At 31.3% G+C, this 19761-nt stretch overlaps 5 protein-coding genes across 5 annotated transcripts; 4 read left to right on the forward strand and 1 right to left on the reverse strand.

Annotated features, from left to right (window-relative positions):
• Positions 1-465: 465 nt before the first annotated feature.
• On the forward strand, positions 466-1206 carry HELRODRAFT_144735 (hypothetical protein; the record flags this gene model as incomplete). The annotated part of the gene is made up of 3 exons (XM_009021920.1): positions 466-531; positions 657-797; positions 997-1206. Coding segments are annotated over 3 exons (417 nt in total), but the record flags the coding sequence as incomplete, so codon positions are not given.
• A 1387-nt stretch (positions 1207-2593) lies between these two features.
• On the forward strand, positions 2594-4434 carry HELRODRAFT_174471 (hypothetical protein; the record flags this gene model as incomplete). The annotated part of the gene is made up of 6 exons (XM_009021921.1): positions 2594-2917; positions 2994-3018; positions 3176-3343; positions 3478-3623; positions 3684-3824; positions 4138-4434. The coding sequence occupies 6 exons, from the start codon at positions 2594-2596 to the stop codon at positions 4432-4434; spliced, it is 1101 nt and encodes a 366-aa protein (XP_009020169.1).
• Positions 4435-5144: 710 nt separating this feature from the next.
• Positions 5145-6015, reverse strand: HELRODRAFT_144672 (hypothetical protein; the record flags this gene model as incomplete). Its single annotated transcript, XM_009021922.1, has 3 exons — positions 5145-5363; positions 5752-5892; positions 5950-6015. Coding segments are annotated over 3 exons (426 nt in total), but the record flags the coding sequence as incomplete, so codon positions are not given.
• A 2523-nt stretch (positions 6016-8538) lies between these two features.
• On the forward strand, positions 8539-12842 carry HELRODRAFT_174473 (hypothetical protein; the record flags this gene model as incomplete). The annotated part of the gene is made up of 12 exons (XM_009021923.1): positions 8539-8594; positions 9361-9433; positions 9920-9999; positions 10302-10391; positions 10484-10593; positions 11015-11091; positions 11449-11523; positions 11733-11834; positions 11968-12039; positions 12111-12302; positions 12357-12530; positions 12705-12842. The coding sequence occupies 12 exons, from the start codon at positions 8539-8541 to the stop codon at positions 12840-12842; spliced, it is 1239 nt and encodes a 412-aa protein (XP_009020171.1).
• A 955-nt stretch (positions 12843-13797) lies between these two features.
• Positions 13798-15049, forward strand: HELRODRAFT_137559 (hypothetical protein; the record flags this gene model as incomplete). The annotated part of the gene is made up of 3 exons (XM_009021924.1): positions 13798-13857; positions 14007-14102; positions 14930-15049. Coding segments are annotated over 3 exons (276 nt in total), but the record flags the coding sequence as incomplete, so codon positions are not given.
• Between the last annotated feature and the right edge of the window lie 4712 nt (positions 15050-19761).

Below are 19761 nucleotides of genomic sequence, written 5' to 3' on the forward strand. Positions count from 1 at the left end.
CTCGACCCTCAGGGTTTGGTCATTGATAATTTTTCTCTTTCATAAACTTGATAGAAACATGTTTTACTACTGAATATATACTAGAAAACCTTGTTGGATTTAAATAGCAAGCAAGTCGTGTATATATTGAGAGTATTGAAACTGCTGTTTGTTTCATGTTTATTTAAGTAAATATGTATATTTTTATTTATAACTTTATTTTACGAAGATGAAGTTAAAAAAAATTCTAAATAACAAACAAGCACAGGAAACAATGTTAGAAATGCTAAAAAAGTCGAACGTGTTCATTAATCATTCAGAAAAAACATTTTCATACGGTGCTCCATATGAAAACATTATTTCAATCATATTTGCTTTATGACATTAAAAACTATCACCTGTATAGAATTCTTCGGCGTCAACCAAACTATTCAGTTGAACATCCCAACGTTCCCAAATGCAACTCCTGTCACGTCTGTCAATGGATGGATTGTCATTCAGCAGAGAGTTGATGGCTCGCAAAGTTTCAATCAACTTTGGGATGAATACAAAGTATTTTTATATTAAATATTATTACATTGTTATAAAAATTATGCAATTTTTAGTCGGGATTTAGAAATTACAAGATTTGGAATGACTTGTGTTTTGCATTTACTAGTATTTATGCAATTTTGCAGTCAGGTTTTGGTGTTTACGACAAAAACTTCTGGCTGGGCTTGGAGAAGATGCACCAACTGACGACATCGGCTGATTACAGGTTGAGATTTGAAGTTCTCATCAATGGTGTTTGGTACTCTGATGAATATGATCATTTCACGGTTTGTAATTTACCAAAATAAATTCTTTTTAAATAACATTATTTATAAAATTTATATGAGAAAAGTAATAAACATCTAATTTGTAATATAATTTTTTAATTTGTTTGTAATTCTATTTTTGTTTATCTGATAAATTTATGTAATATTTCACTTCATTTTTACTGAATTTTCATAAATTCAATTCGTTTATAAAACCAAGATCAAATCAGAAACTCAAAAATATTCCTTCCACGTATCCGGTTACATCGGTGATAAGTGGGATGTTTCGGACCTCCACAACGGAATGATGTTTTCAACTCCAGATCAGGATAACGATCAATTGCCATCAGCTAGTTGTGCTTCGGTTTATATATCAGGAAACTGGTTCAACCAATGTGACCATCAAAACTTAAATGGCGAGTATGGTACCACTCATTTATATTATGTTGCTCCTAATGTCACTGCCTGCAGGATGATGATCAAACCCAACCCTTGACGACCGCGTCTGAAGTTAAGCCATGAGGGGCACTGGACGAATTCTGCGATACGATACATTAAGTAACGATACGATACGTAACGATACGATACGTAACGATACTCTATTTATACTGATTATTCATAACTTATGAAGAACTATTTGTTAAATATTTAACATTTTAGATGATTTAAATTTTTTCCAATATTTCAACCTATGCTTTTAAAATTCTCGTAGAAATGTTAAATAGTATTAACAATCTTTAGCCTAAAACTTATATCAACTACACATTTTTAATTGTATATCTTGTGCAATTTTGCTTTTTAAATAATTTTAGAACGAAACAAACTCATGTGAAATTCAATAATTAAATGATAAACATTATATTGACCCTGCTTTACGTAATAAATGAGATAATTTTTAAACTTTTGAATGATGGCAAGTTTGTAGAATGAGAATTTTTGACGTTCGTTTAATGATGTTTTTCTGATCCAGTATAATCCATATTACCAAAAAGGGGATTGCAGAGTGAGTTGTCGATTGAAGTCTGCGGTAAGTATCACTATTGACGCTATTCTTACTAGTTCCGCTGTTGAACCTGTACCTCAAAACTGACCTCACCAGTTGGATAAGTTAAGACAAAGATTAAAAGTGAAATAAGAATAAAAAGATTGTAAAGAATAGTAGCAAATAATGATAGCAAAACCGAACTGAACATTAGAACTTAATCTTCTTCCAAATTAGAGAACATCGACAGACAGTTTAATTGCCCCCCGATCGATCTGTGGACAACGACGCTTTAAATAAATAACTCCAGGATGAATACAATTAAAAGACAATAACGACATAATTGCTGGTAGAATGCCCTATTGTTTTGAATTAATTTTAAATTTTCGAATGTTTCAATATCATATAATTAAGTTGATACACTAAAATGGCTGTTTCATTACATGAAAATTATTTTTTTCAAATTGAAAAATGTAATTTGTGGTTTCAATGTTTCTAAGAAACTGTTTTTAAAATTTGTTTTCTGATGCAGTTGTTTTGCATATGTCGATGTGAATATTCCAAAAAGAACAATTTACTGGTGAACTACACAGAAACGACTACTCTGTTTGAAACGTTTCAAAAGGACTGACTTTTAATTATTCATTGAAGCCATGCAATGGATCAATGATCATAAATTAGGTTGTCGAATAACAATGTCAATAGCACGTATGTAAAGCTAGTTTTAAAGTTAATTATACAAACACGTACGGAATTTTGAAAGTTATTGGAATGCAATATATTGAAATTAAGCAAAATTATTTGTTAATATAGCTTAGAAAAAGTTGATTTCAACATGCGGTTAGTTTTATTTGTATTTCTAATCGAGCTGCAAGCATCAGCGGCCGGTAAGAAGTATGGAATGATAGGAGGGCCAGACAATCCCATGTGTTTCGCTTCCGAACCTACCGCAGTACTGACCAACATACGATCCCTACTGGAATGTTCTACCAAATGTTCTCATTATGTTTCTCCCACTGATGATAGAATCACTTGCAACGCATTCAACTACATATCCAACAATGCTAGTCATCCAGCCAAATATTGCCAACTGTTTCAGTCCATTGGCGATACTCAATGTAAAATTGATCTAAACAGAACTCACTGCACAGGATATTTGGTCAGTTTGTATAGTTTTGTTTGCAGGTTTTTCTAACTTCATTACTTGTCATCCACTTATATTTGATTTTTTGCAGGAGGTTGCGGTCAAAGAAGCACTATGTTAGTTGAATATTTTCTACATTTTTAAATTAAATCAACTTTACATTTCCCGATTTTTTAAATCAATTTAGCAGTTTTAATTCTAAGTTTTGTTTGCCATTAATTGTGAATTCTTATGGCCATATATTCGGATGTATCAAAATTTTTTTTTGTAAAGCTCTTAATTATACCACGACCTTAAGCAAATCCTGCAACTTTCCATTCACCCTCAACGGTGGATTATTCTACTCTTGTTCCAACTCACTACCTGGCATCAGCAATCCTTGTGCTCTCTACATGTGTCTCACTGGTAGCAGGCAGTTGTCCATCTGTCTTGATCCGCAAAGTTTGACGGCATTCAATTTCACTGTTTTTGAAATTAAATACTATTTTTGCTGCTTATTATGTGTTTAAAACATATCTATCTTTGTTGAATTGGTTCAAAGACATTTAGCTTTCAGTGTTATATATTTGGCTCAGCCTATGATGGTGTCAACAAAACACTTCTGTTGAACATTCCAACGTTTGCTAACTCAACTCCTGTTACGTCTGTTAATGGATGGATTGTCATTCAGCAGAGGATTGATGGCTCGGAAAATTTCAACCAAAGTTGGACCGCTTACAAGGTAAACACGTAAACATAATTTTCCGCCTAACATTTGCCTAAAGTTTGAACAATTTTGCAGTCAGGTTTTGGTACTTACTATCAAAACTTCTGGTTGGGCTTGGAGAAGATGCACCAATTAGCCACGTCGGCTCATTACAGGTTGAGATTTGAAGTTTTTCTCAATGGTTCTTGGTACTCTGATGAATATGATCATTTCATGGTTGGTCTTTAGCTAACGTGTAAATTTTTAAGTACAATTGAAAATAAATATTTTAAAACAAAAATGATAATGCTTAATTCGTTAGTCTAACGATGTTCAAATATGCTGTTCACGATAATTAATTTGTGTTTCCAGTTTGAAAATTTAATTTGACGTCTTTTGAGCCTACGTACCATATCAATTTTAATCATTTTTAATTTTTCAATTTTAAAATTAATATACGGTCTCAATGTTTCTAAAAAAATTGTTTATGAAATTTGATCTATAATTTGACAAATCTAATCAATAAATAGACAAATCTTACAAAAAAAAGATTAATTCAGAGGTTGAAAAGTATTCTCTCAACGTTTCTGGATACAGTGGAGATAAGAGAGACATTTTGAACTGTCCGTCAGTTAGCAATTTGGTCCAAAATGGCATGAAGTTCTCAACTCCTGACCAGGACAACGATCTAACAGACATTAGAAATTGTGCTGTGGTCTATTCATCTGGGAATTGGTTCAATGACTGTGGCTACCAGCATGTGAACGACATTTTCGGTTCAAATCAGTTCACCTATGCGTCATCTAAAATTATTTTCTGCAGAATGATGATTAAGCGCAAGCTGTAAGAATCTTTAAAATGATTGATTCACTCCTATTATTCTATCGACATATCAAGATAATTACATTGAAGATATTATTTTTTGCTTTTATAATCTAAACATTAATTGTATATGAAGTTTCATATTTTTTAAATAAGGTTATTGTTTGAAATATGCTTAATAACCTATTTCAATCTATATTCTTTAGTAACATCAATTTAATAAATTTAAAATATATTAACTTTTCTTACTGCAGCTGACCAGTTTCTATAATTGTCTACTCATTTGGGAAGATGAGTTATTAATAGGAATTTTATTGATTAAAAAATATAGTTTACACTTGAAAACGTGCAAGCAAAGTTAGAACAATACGTAATATTATTACTCGAACAAATTTCTTTATATAATTAAATTGTGAATGTAAAGCAGTGTTAAAAGTGAATAAAAAGTTTTTATAAAAGTTCTGAGTTTGAATATCTTTATTTGAATAGTATTTACAGTTAAAACCAAACGTTGCCAACTTTAGAGGAATAATTGCTATTTAAAAATGGTTACAGAGAAGATAATGTTTGCTGTTTTGTTACATATAAAAATTTACATATAGCGTTCAGTCCGTATTAGACATTATCGTCGCAAATATTTAAAAAAGTCCGGTGCTCTCAATTGCTGAGTTTGATCATCATCCTGCAAGATGAAACATCTAAAAACTTTTTCTTAACCAAGACATAATAATTGAGTGTTATGCCGTAGACTCCATTCAAATTCTGGTAGTAAAAATAATTGAACCAGTTCCCTGAAGATTTAGTGTACCCATAATTGTATCCAGATGGAGTGTTCACTTGATCAGACGTTGAGAACTTTATGCCGTTGTGGACGCTGTTGCGATCCTCGCTGTTCAGAATGTCGCAGTTGAATCCAATGTACCCAGAAACGTATTTTTCAAGTGCTGAACCAATCTGGAAAAATTTTAAATGTAATATAATGCGATAATTGTAACCTGAGTTACTTAATTTACACGCTGACCTGGTTCGAAATTTTCTTCTATAAATGATATCAAAAGACCGAATGATATAAAATGATATCAAATGGTATCAGATAATATCAAAGCCTCGTGCGTATGGTGTGTGCTGGCAATTGCTTTCAGTATGTTTGAACTGGTTTTTTTTTGAAGTGGCAAAAAAGTTTAATTGCATGCAGATATGAAATAAAAATTTAGGAAAATTATTTTGAATTAAAAATATTTAAACGTTAAAATTAATTTTTCAAGGTTTATGACATGAGCGAGCTCAAAAAAATTTGATTCAGCATGAACAGCGAATGAGACATTATAATGCAAATGCAAACTCGAAAATGTTCATACTCATCAGAGTACCAAACGCCATTGGCAAGAAATTGGAACTGCAACCTGTAATCAGCCGATGTCGTTAATTGGTGCATCTTCTCCAGGCCCAACCAAAAATTTTTATCGTAAATGCCGAAACCTGACTGCAGATTTTTAAAATATAATTTGAAAATGTTAATAAAATGAACACATTAAATTACTGTGTAGGCATTCCAGAGTTGGTTGAAACTTTGCGAACTGTCAACTCTCTGCTGAATGACAATCCATCCATTGACGGACGTGACAGGAGTTGAACTAGCAAACGTTGGAATGTCCAACAAAATTGTCTCATTGACTGCACTGTAAGCTGTTTTGATTTCAGATATTTTCATGATATGAGAAAAGATATTAATTTCATGAATTAAAAAAACTGTTTGCAAAAACATTTTCACGTAACATAAAACGAGAATTATACAAAATTGCCAATAGAATACAGAGACGTAGGGCAAGAGACTTTCGAAAGAGTTATGAATGAATTCAAAAGAATATACGCGTAAATTTCATGACTGTTGGCTTGAAATTGCGTCAGCTTCTTAAAAATCAGCAATATTTTGAAACTCTAGAAAAATTGCACATATTTTAATAAAGAAATAAAAAAAATGGAATAAATCAAAAACGGCCGTCAATTTCTTTCTAAAACATCCCAACCCCCAAACCCTTTACCAAAATTTCAGACTACGTCACTGTTTGGATATCAAATTATAACGTAAAACCTTGAGGATCAAGACAGACGGACAACTGCCTCTTACCAGTGAGACACATGTAGAGAGCACAAGGATTGTTGATGCCAGATAGTGAGTTGGAACAAGAGTAGAACAATCCACCGTTGAAGGCCAATGGAAAGTTGCAGGATTTGCTCAGAGTAAAAACGGTAATGTTATCTTTATGAAGATTGTCATCATAAAAAGATTATAATATTAGTTATTTCAATTTAAATTTTGAATGTCAATTACTTTTGATGTACTACCATTGTTACAACTTACCAAGGGTATGATTTTTATTCTTGTAACCAGCTGCAGAAATTTAACTATTTGTAAATGTTTGATAGACAATATTAAAAAATATAAAACCGACCTAATTCTTGTCTGGCTGCAATGTCCTTCATCCAAAATATTGAAAAAAGAAGATAAATTAATTCAATTGAATGAAATAATTCACTTTATTCAAGAATAGTTCACCTCATATGATCGGCAGTGAGACTTGTTCAGAACAATCTTGTAATGAACCTCGCAAGTGAAATGAAACAGTTGGCAATATTTAGCTGGATGAGTAGCATTGTTGGATACGTAGTTGAATGCGTTGCAAGTGATGTTACCATCAGTGGGAGAAACATAATGAGAACATTTGGCAGAACATTCCAGTAAGGATCGCACGTTGGTTAGTACTGTGGTAGGATCGGAAACAAAACACATGGGATTGTCTCTCCTACCATTTCATACTTCTTATCAACTGCTGAAGCCAACGAGTTGACAGCTGATGATGATGATGATGAGGTGATCACCACAAAACAAACAATAAAGCACTTCATATTTACCCAAAATTTATATTTATTATTAGAAAATAATTACTTTCGTTTCATTTAAATATATTACAATTAAATTAATACTAGGTACCATTAATCTACTTTATTCTCGAAATTTTTCTAATTTAATTAAAAAAAATTAATTTCCGTTTTAAAATTTTATTTTACTCTACCCTATTGTCTTAATTTCGTTTTGCACCGCTGGTTGGCCGGCCATATTGTAAGCTAATGTTGCGTAGAATCCATCTCACTTATATTAAAACTCATAAACTATAATATATATAATAATAATAATATATAATATAATATAATATTATATAATATATATCATGTCACGTGTCGTCATGTCATTGGTGCAGTCATATTTTCAAAGTGGCTTTAATGTTACTACAGACAGATAACTTGTATTGTGTGAATCATAAACATTAGCTTTAGGAATTTTAAAGCAGGAATTGATTGTTGGATGAATAACATATAACATAAATTTCACCAAATGTCCGTTAGTGTGTTGAAAATTAGGCTACTGACCTTATGGCCCCCTCCCGGCCCACCCACTCCCCTAGATCCGCCACTACTTCTAATAGTCAAACAAGCTTACTTAACATGTTCACATATTCAGTTCTCGTTTAATTCTACCCACCACCAGCAATGGTGATGATGTTTAACCAGTTTTCATTCACGTTATAACTCAATGAAGAACTTCTCAAAATTGCCGACAAGAAGATTTTTAAAAAACTCTTTCCAGTTCTTTCTAATGACAGATGTTATATTAAAAAAATATGAAATTAAACAAAACTAAAATAATTTAAACTGATAGTTTTTTAGTATATCAGAAATGTTGTTTTACGTCATTTATTTATTCTTCAAAGAAAACAACATGAACAGAATTAAGCTACTCTTGTTTTTCTTACTAATAAGTTATTTCAATATTAAATTTTGCAAAATAATCATTAAATTATCATTTATATAAATATTGAACTGCTTATTTATTTCATACTTGTATTTTTATTTATCTCAAATAATGCCATTTCTAATACCTAAATATATTTTCATTTCAGAAAACACCAGCCATTTGCAATACAACGTGTCTTATTTTGACGAACAGCATCGAGAAATTGATTTTCCCAGCATTGCGGTAAATTAATAACTACAAATATAATTTCGGAATTAATAATTAAAAAATATTATTAATTAAAATATTTCTACTTAGAATTTGACTTCATTTAAAATGCAACTCAGAAATTCTTCCTCAACTTTTTGCGAATTCCATCTACAAGTGAATAAGTGAGTTCGACCGGACAGTACCATTTTGGGAATTTTATAAGTTTTAGTAATTTTTCCGCTAATTACATGTTATGTTACTTCAGCGAGCATTCATCAATTTACAATACTTTGTGATTGCATATTTTAAAAAGTCTGTTTAAAACACTTGACAACGATGTTAAGAGATTTTGTGGGATTGCGTTAATTTACATTATTGTTAAATGTTCATAGTGAACGCAATAAAATGCTATTTTAGAAAATTGCAACATTTTTGATACTAAATAGTTCAGGGGTGGGCTAACTTTTTGCTGTGGGCCGCATTGAGAACCATTTCACTTTAAAGTTCCGCATATTTACTTAAATAGCAAATTTTTTTTGAACCAGGGGAAAATTTTTTAAGATTTGTAGTTTTTTTTCTTTTTTTGGTCATAATGTCTGGCTGAAGACCAGTTTTTGGGGCGAACAGGGCCGCATAAAATAGCTTCACGTGGGCCGTGGGCCATAGTTTGCTCACCCCTGCTATATAGTCTATAGTTTGAATAGTTTTTTTTAATTTTTGCAACTCTAAATAATAATGAAATAAATAAAATAATAATCACTAAAATAAATTACGGATCCAAAATGATTAAGTCAATCAAGGATCTTAAAAATCATTTTCTTAAACTTTCCAGTTTTTTATTTATTTGTTTTTTAGTTATTTATCTCCACGCCTATATCTTAAAAATGTAACTTATGATAATTTACATTTAAATCTTTTTAAAAAAAAATATTTACTTGTTTATTTTAGAGAGTTGATTTCGAAAAACTTTGAATTGCATGTTGTCGGGGAAAACGGCGTTCGTGAAAAAGTCAATGAAAAAGTTGGCTTATAAATCTATATTTTTTAATTTTCGTTTTTTGTTAATTTTGATATTAATTTAAAAAATTTTAATAAATTGTTAAAATTATATTTTATTTTCGATTGTTGAAATGAGAAAACTTACTTTAGTATAGTTTTCTATGTTGATTCAGATTAACGAAAATTAAAAAAAAATTCAGCAACAGTTTGTCAACATGAGTGATTGTGTCCAACAGTGATCAAAAACAATAAAAAAAATGACTAATAATTTAATTGAATATTTCCTAAAAAAAACTAAAAAAATTAAATCTTTTTTTACGATTAGGACAAACTCACGACCAACAAACAACCATTTATGAGTTTCATGTTAATCTGAGAAACAAATTTTAACCATGATTTTTCCATACACTTAATCACACACAATTAAGTGCTTTAAGTAAACACATACACTCTCGTGAATTAATCCCAAATTCCATCCGACAAACTCCACGCGGCAACACCATTCCAGCCAAGCAGATGCTACTACCAGGGGTACGTGAACGGAAACTCCAGCTTGAAAGTCGTCCTGGCCGTCTGCAGAACTATACGGTACATTTGGTGTATTACCAATTTTTAGATATTTTCAGGTGAATTTAGGTATTCTCATTTTACTTAACTTGAATAGTTTTGGTACTACGTTAACGCTTTCTCGCGTAATATATCATACTTTTACTAGTCTTGAATTTTTGGGACAAAAATTTAGGAATTTTCTTTATTTGGGAGTAATTTAATTTTTGGTATTTACTTAATTATTACAAATCTTTTTTCAATATTTTTCAGTGGCATCAACAACAAACACACACACAGTGCATGTGAAACAACGCATCACACACACACCTTGCACGTGGCAGGCCGGGATCTCTGCTATCGAATGCGGTCACTGCCAAAGAAAAGCCAGGCACTTTACCGCAACACCATCGAACCGCCCTTTGTCGTGTTATGTTTATGCGGAAAAAAAAATTTGATACCAATCAAGAATAATTTAAAATTATTCTTTATAATATTTGTTTATCTATTGTTAATCAAAAATTAGTGGATTTTTCAATTTGAACAACGGGCTCTACAATGTAATTTCCTCCGACAAAGATACGTTCTCCATTGTTGACGTACTGAAGATCCCAAAGGATGTGAAGTTTTACTGTGGTTAGTTACAGAAATAATTTTTACAAATGCGTAGACAGTTTATTTCAAATTTTAGCCACCAAGTAACTAAATTCATTATTTGCTCGCGTTGTTTAGCTGATGTTTAGCTTGTATTGATGAGGGTTAATTTTAATTTTAGCCTCATTTGGTGAATTTCATGGCCCCTCTCCCGTTTCGCCATCAAAACTTTAAATTGGTCCCCGCAACATAACTGCGCGGTACCAGCAGTCACCAAATTTTATTTCAAATTGAAACTTTCTAGTCAAAATTTTGACAAATTAACGATGTTATCAATTTCTACTACTAATTTCTACTACTAATATTTCTACTACTAAAAAATCTACTACTATTCATCTGCAGTATCATTCTCGTTATTTTTTTTTTCATATTTCCTACTGAGTAATTTTATTTTTCAATGCAGGCATGGGAAACGAAACTATTGGAATATTTGACAGAAACAACAACTTGTTTCCCAGCTTGAACGTTTCGAAAAAACGGGTAAATAATTATTATTATTACTGTTATTATTATTATTATTATTATTATTATTATTATCGGATAATACGTGAACAATTTTTATTTCCTTTTTTTATCATCCTTGTACTCGCATGTAAATGATGAGCTTGGATGACTATAAACATTTTGTATGTTCATGATAATTGACTTTATATTTCCCATTATTATTATTATTATTATTATTATTATTATTATTATTACTATTATTATTATTACTATTATTATTATTACTGTAATTATTATTATTATTGTATTATTATTATTATTATGAATAGTATGACTAATTAACCCACGATCACTACAATGATTAAGTATAATAATTTTGAAAATTGTTCGAAGGTCGAAAAGAAGAGTGTCGAATTTGACAGAAGGGTCCGCATCATTAAAACCTTCTTCACCATTGACTTCACTCAGGTGAAATATTTTTTGACGTACTTTTGTTTATGTCATTCAGTTTTTTCTATAATGTGACAAAATTGTTATTTTTAAAATTACGACGTCTAATGGGGAGATAAATCATAAATAAAACTTTAAATAAAACAAAATCGAAACATTTGCCAAAAAATTTAAAATCATCACAAGTTAACAGGTTAATATACACCCTACCATACACCTAATTGAAGCCACAATATAAATGGCTGGCTAAAATGTTGAAAATCTGTAAACCATCGGGTGTTCCTTACTCAAGTGAAATTACAATAGAGCAAGACATATCCAATCAACTGGTAGAAAATGGACGCCATTCAAACTTTATAGAAAAATATTTACGATTAATTCGATAAAAAAACGTGTAAATTTGTAGCTATTATAGCATCTCAACGTCTATTCTAAATTCTAAATTATTTTTTCCCAATAAAGTATGAAGACAGTGGAAAAGATGAAAACAATGCAACCGAAAGACTTCTCTTGGTCATTAATGGTGCTTCAGTGGTACGATCAGGAATATAAAAAATTTAAATTGCCGATCTAAAAGAATAAAAAATTATGATCTATTTTTGCAGTTCTTTCAAGATCAGGACATATTTATAAGTGTCGTTGGAATTGATATCTGGAGTGCGCCGAAATTCGATATAAGCTCCGATGGAAAGGAATTCATTAGCTTTTGGATAGATTACCAAGACACAAACGTCAGGCCGACAGCTGTGAATCACGACGCCAGCGTCATAGTCATGTTAGTACTTTTTGGAGTTCCGGTAAAATTATTCACTTGTTTTTTTATACCAAAAGTCTTTTATAAATTTTGTAAGGTCAAAATAGGTGCTAATTTTGATAAGAGTATGGATGATAAAAAATTTATGGGTGTTAGTGACTACCATCATTATTTGGTGAAATACTTTTGTAGAAATAAAGATATGGGTCCGAGTCTTGGCTACGCTGCAACTGGCTCAATGTGCAAGCCGAATGCTGCCCTGTGGGTCAAGGTTGTTTAAAAGCGACGATTTGGGATGAATGTTTTTTTACATGAGTTTGTGCATTTTAATTAGATATCTAAATTAGCTTTTGAACAGTTGTCCAAATAGTCCTACAATAAATGTAACGTTATTTGCTTGCTGGCAATATAATCAAAAAGAATTTTTTAATCTTTGTAACAACAGTTCAGTCCATATGACATCACGTCGTCAGCCACTCTCACTCACGAACTTGGACACGTCTTGAGTTTGCGGCACGACAATAGTTATCCAGACTGCTCCTGTAGTAAAGACCCGTGCGTCATGGAAGACGCCATTGAGTGAGTTGGCAAAAGATTTTACAAGGAACCTTTCTTATTTTCAAACATGTTTTTTTCTAATAATTCAAGTGGATATGATTTGTTTCAAATGAATTGTTTACACGTTTTGTAAATATCTAGCTAGTTCAAAAATCAAGACCTTCAAATCTTAAAAAATGCAAAATTTAAATACCTGGTCTAGCTCAAAATGAAAAAATGTAATTAGATTTCACGGTCAATTGTTGAGCTCTCATTTCGTTGTTTATACTTGTTGAAATGTTGCTAAAAAGAGCTGTTATTGTGGAATGTGGCGCTACCATTCACGTATAAATTGGCTGGCAAAATCGTTCGATGAAAGGATCCATCTTGTCAGTTGGTTGTCCTACTTATTAATTGCTAGTGTTCCACGAAGAATGGCAACAACGCTTTCACAAGTGTGCAAGTTCATTCTTTCAATGTTATTTTTGCAGGTAGTTATGCTAACCTTGCATTCTGCGATAGCTTTCATAGCTCTTTAATTGAAGGAAAGTTTTTGTTGGCAAAAATTACGACTGGGAGCGGTTGCTCTTTAAAAGCTTTTAATATATCTCCTGTTGTTTTTCAGTCCTTAATTAGTTGTGTTTGACGAAATTTCTCTGACTTAATACTCCCAGCAGTCCTCATGATTCTGTCCGATTCATTCAAATGCGTCAACTTTTCCAACCTTTCCTAATGAGCCAGTGTGCAGTTACAGTGGTTTTCAGTTTTCTTATTGAGTTTTGTGGGTTGGATATAATTAAAAGTGTTACACATGAGTTAAAAAAACTTACATTCTCATAAAAAATTTTGCAATTGTAATATTATTCATTCATAAATCTTTCAGCTTTCAAAATCAGCTTCCAGTTACCTGGTCTTCCTGTTCAATTGAAGTCTTAAAGAATGTTTTCGAGTGGTATTTATGCCTCTTTGAGCCTGCAGAGTTTGAGGGCAACAAGTTTGAATGTGGAGATGGATTGGTGACAACAGGGGAAGATTGTGACTGTGGGGGATTGAAAAATGATGTAATAGTTTGTCTTAAAAGTTATTCTTTAAAACTGATGTTTCAAGTTTAATCAAGAATTACTTTTATTTATCTTCAAATAGGAATTAGTTTTTTTATTGCGTTGAGCAACCGTTATTTTAAAATCAAATATAACAATTTGGACATAAGTTGTGTTCGAATACGTGCTGTGATCCAAAAACATGCAAGTTTACAACTGGCTCGCAATGCTCAACTGGACTTTGCTGTGATATAGGCAGCTGTCTGGTGAGAACATTTTGAAATTATGTCTTTAGAGGAAAATTATTATCATTATACCAATTATCTTATTATTAATTAAACGTTATAGATAGAGGTTATTTTTTTGAATGAATTTTTTTTCACATATATTTTTTAATTATAAAATAGTTGGTTGATTATAGCAAAATAATTTATATGTTCCCCCCCTTGGAAGCATTGTAGGTACTACCTATTGACTGCATGTTGCACTATTCAAGTTTTTGGTTAATAATATATTGAAAACAAAATTTTGATGATTGAAAAACATTTTTTCAATTTACAACGTACCTGAACGGATGTCATAGCGTTTGGAAATTTTTATTTACATAATTTAATTTAACAAATATTTAATGAGTATTATTTTGTAAAAAAAAATAATAATAACAAGTTGTTTTTATCTTATGCAATTAAATTTATAAAAATCAAATTTGCTACAAACTTCCTTTTATTATGTTGACATGTTGTAAAGCAAACAAAAGATTTTTACTGAATTCTTGAGCAAGTTGAACGAATAAATAAAAAATAATAAATAGTCAAGAACACGAAAATAGTTCTATGAGTAAAATATCGGAGTTTATGCGGTCGGCGAGGCCTTCAGCCAGACATTAGAACCACAAATTTTAAAAAAAATTCACCCCCTGGTCGAAAAAAATTGCTTTTTAGGTACATATGCGGCCCTTCAAAGGCAAAATAGTTTTCAATGCCGCTCTCACAGCAAAAAGTTTGCCCACCCCTGATCTATATTCATAAAAATGGTTCTCTAAGTAAAATCTCAGAGTAGAATAACATGAAAAAATTATTTTTTTAAATGATAGCTCAAGGCCGCCAAGAAAGTGTGCAGACCGTCGCAGCACGACTGTGACGTGGAAGACGTATGTGACGGGCAGTCCAACTTCTGCACTGACTTCGTCAAGCCAGACGGATACATGTGCCAAGTGAGTTTCTTAGTTTTTTTTTTAATTTTCGAAAAAGTTTGGCCACATATATAAGATTTCTAATCAAAATAGCAAAATTTACCTATATGTATATATTTTAAATATATTTTGCTCATAAATACAACAAGTTGTCGGAAAGATTTGTCGACATTTCATTGATTTTTACGCAAAATTTCCTGCTCTGACCACTAAATAAAAAGCTTTATTTTCTAAATGTTTATATTGAATGAATTTTTATTTCAATTTGGGACCACTGTAAAAAAAAGTTTGAATTTAGTTCGCATTTCTGCAATTTTTTGTTTTTATTTTCATTTAATTGTGAGTTTGTGAGGTTCAACCATTCAGTCGTCTATCTGTACATTTAACCATTTACTAATCCACCAACCCTCTTCACGTCATCCAATACATCCGTATTTCAGTTCTGATGGAAATGTTCCAAACTCACGTAACATAGTTACAACTTTAACTTTAACGAACTTTAAATTGAAACGTTCCAACGTCTCGCTGATTTTAAGCCAGTTAAACCGTTTTATTTTTTTATTTAATAAAAGGCTAAAGGTCATTTACACTCTTCCAAAGATCAGATGGTACAACAAAGCGCGCGCAAAAACATTGCATATGAATACATGCCAAACGACGCATCACGCACGAGTCATGTGATAGGCGGGGATCTTTTTGTCATATTCGAACCCGGTTACTGCGAAATAGCACCAGGCGACCTTAACCACTAGGCCATCACGCCACCTTAATGAAACACGAAACGTGAGAATGTTTATATACTCTTTCTTTATTGATTCATCTTGTAACGAACCACCATCTGACACAGAGAGGTCACTTTTGTTACGATGGCACATGTCAGACCAGGGATAAGATGTGCAACAGCTTATGGGGTGTTGAAGGCATGAAATCTGCCGACGAAGAACAATGTTACAGATATAACAAAGATGGTGTAGGTTGTTTCCATTGCGATTATGTACTGAGCACCAAACAGATTATAGCTTGCAATAAAAAGTTTGATACTTTTTCAAAAAAATTTAAACTCTGCGAATTTTTTTATGTGTAGCGAAAATAATGGCAACACATAGAAGAACTGATTTTTAAAATATCATTACAAACATAAAGTGAACATAATTCAGCGATAAAATTGTTGTCACTAATTATTCAATTTAAACTAAATAGCTAAATACGTTCTACATCCTCTAATTTTTATTTAATTTTGTCATATTATGTTTATATTGAATTTATTTCTATGATATTTCATACAACTGTCGTTTGCGCTGATGAAAATCTCACACTGTCAATACTCATTTCATCACCATTCAAAACGTCTGCCCTAATTGATTTGGTGAAGTTCATAAACAATATTAATTATTTTCTAGCTTCATATGAGAAATTGAAATTTTCTCTTAATTTAAAAAAGTTTGTTGAATTTAATAAATGATTCAACTGAATATGTAAATGAATGTTTCAATGTCAGAAGTAAATAACTTACTCGTTATCTCGTTGTTTTACGCGTTATTCAACGCAACTAACTTCATTCATTATCTGTAGGCCTATACTATATTTCATCTTATATCTATAAATATCATACTAATTTTAAACATCGTACCAACGAATTACATAAGATACATACAAATCAATTCAGAGACGTCCTCTGTGGTAGGCTCCTATGTGACTTGACGAATCATTTGAAAGATAAAAGAAAGCACAACATTCAGTTAATCGGTAATGGCTGCGTTTGCACAGAAATCTACAGCAAGGAAGATGTCTTCAATCCAGCTTTTGTTCAAAACGGAGCCAGGTGTGGCCGCAGTAAGGTGACGTTTGATCTTTTTTTTTATAATTGATTTTAAAGAAAATCCTTTACCGTAATTCAATAATTGAATACAAAATGTGGAATAGTTCAATAGAATTGAAACACGCATACGCGTTCGTAAAACAGGTCTGCTTGAATAAGGAGTGTGTTAGCAGAGGGAAAATTGTAGAGAGAAGCATGAGATCTAGCTATAGAGTTTCCAGCAGTTCAATTAACCGTCATCCATCGTCAACCGTCATCATCGTCGCTTTAGGTTTCGGCGTCTTTCTTCTGACGTTGATCCCTCAACTGTAAAAATGGAAAAAATGATTTTGTTGAAGAACATTTATTCGTTATTTTTTACTGGCTTTTGGTTTAACTTCGCGCAAATTTAAAAAAACAGTAATAAATGAAATGACAACGCTGATTTTATTTTTTCGCCATAGACAACTTATAATTTAATTCTAATTTTACATGTCTACACAATAATTATTAAATGTGATATAAAAAAATTAATGAATAATTAAGTTATAGAGCACTACAAACATGCCATGCGATTTGTGGTGAGTGACTAGCGCTAAATTTTAGTTGATCTTTTGCATTTCCATAAGTTTTAAGTCCACATTTTAAAGAAAAAAAAACTTTCAATTTGTATAGCGCCTTACTTCTAGTTTCTGATACTAGTCTAGAATCAACCTACCACATTTGCATGCATCCCCATTCATAGGCTTAAATATGATAGGTTGAAGCATCTCTAGCATTTGAACAGTATAACTGCAACAAAGTGACCAAACACTTCACCGCCACACAACCTCTCACCGTCCAGTGAGAAATTATTTAGTTATTTGCGTTTGGACGCTGTTAACGTTCTAAACAGATTTTATGTTCATTTTTCAAACAAGTTCATTTTAATCAAAAGACAAAGAAAAAAGGTGCAACCTTAGCAATGAATGCTCTATTTTAAGTGACCACACGGGAAGGGAGATGAGAGGCAAAAATCACAAAGAAAAAGTTCTTATGGACTGCCCCTGCCCTAACTGCTGCTAGGAATTTAATTTCTCTAAATCAAGATTGAAAAATTAAATCTAAAATAGTAGTAAATAGTGAAATGTCATTAACTTTTTTTTAGTACTCTTATGAAAGTGGACTAATTTTTTTTTTAATAAAAATCTAAAAACTAATTTCAATAACTCTGTTAAATTTTTTCACTTGCCGGATACAAAATTGAGTCATGAAATGAGTTCAGGTTGGAAAAAAATCAAAAAAATTTTCAATTAGTTTCTACCTTAAAAACCTACCATAATCGTGATTTATATTTTAGAAAAACAAACAGCCTCATATTAAAAACTAACAATAAATTAATTAAAATAGGCTAGCTCACGAATTTGAAGTGTAAATATTTTCCGTGCGTTCAAATTAGTGACACGGCTCATTCAAGATTTATAATCGTCATTTCTAAACATTGTAACCAACTTTTAAAACTTAATTTTCATATAAAGCGACGTTCAGGCAAAAGCCAAATAACTCATTGACAATTATTTTTATTCAGATTACAATTTTTTCATGTAGAACCTAACGAAAGTTTAATAATTTGTGACATTTTAGCAGTGCTGCATCAACAGTTCAATTCTCAACAGGTTTTTATTGAATGATTTGAACGATTACATTTCTTGTTTTAATGGTGAAAAAGAATTTATCTTGTCGATAAAACACAGCACTGTTATAATTTTTTAAAAAATGAAGATAATTAAACGTGTACGCTTTTATTAAATAATTCAAGTTGACAGAGTTAACCTGGTCGATATGGAAGCATTCGAGGCCGCGGTTTTTATATTGATTTTCATGGTTTCTCTATCTTCCAGCCAACATGATCCATACTGGCAAGTGGAAACAGAGGGCTTAGGTAAGTTAAAGTAAATGTTGCTCATGTTCGTGTTGTTGTAAGTGATGACCTACTGTTTTGGTGACTGTTTCATGGTGGAAGAGTTTTATAAAACGAACCAGTTTAGAATTTTATCAAAAATTGAGTTAAATCAATTGTTTACTTTTATTAAAAAATAATTTACTTTTGAAAAATAATTTTTAAATTAGGGAAATTGTTATAATTCGTTCAATAAATTTATTGTACAAAACTATAAATATTCAATCCTCAGTGCAAACATTTTTTTATAGATTTTTGTATAATTTCTAATTCCATCTCTAGCTTTTGCCATTCAAAATTTCTAGTTATAAGAAAATATACAAAAAAGTTGTTAAAAAAATTTTTTAATTTTTAAACGTTCCTTGCCACAATTTGATGACGTCTCCGTGTCAGCCTTTCCCATTCCTACAGCGTACAAACCCGCATGAGTAATATGGCTGAATAAAAAAATTTATTGTTAAAGTGAACACAGTCCAAAGTTTACAAAATTGATTTTCATAAAAAAATTGATTGATATTTAATTTGAGTTAATTGAAGTCTAGAAATTTTTGGGAAAAAAACAAATAAAAATTTGAGAACAATTTATTAAAACGATTTTTTGTTTGTTTTAACATAAAAATTTTTGTTTATTTTTACGCAACAGAATATATGTTAAAAATTAGTGATTAATTCCTGAAATGTTACAAAAAAACAACGTAACCCCTGCTGAATTAGGTCAATCTTCCAAAGTGTCCGCGAGTCATTATATCGAATGTTATTCAAAAGAATATGTAGAAATTTTTATTAACGAATCTGTCATAACAGTTGGATCTTCGTTTACTTTGAATTGTTTGTCCAAAGTTCTGACTCGATGGACGTATCCAACGGTCGGTACCATGCATTTCCCAAGCATATTTAATAAGCGTAATAAAAATTTTGTCCTAGGTTGACAATATTTCTGTGAATACGTCAGAATGTTTGATAAATGATATTATATCATACACAATAATAATCAAC

This window comes from Helobdella robusta (genome assembly GCF_000326865.2).
Source record: "Helobdella robusta unplaced genomic scaffold HELROscaffold_30, whole genome shotgun sequence".
NCBI lineage: Eukaryota > Metazoa > Annelida > Clitellata > Rhynchobdellida > Glossiphoniidae > Helobdella > Helobdella robusta.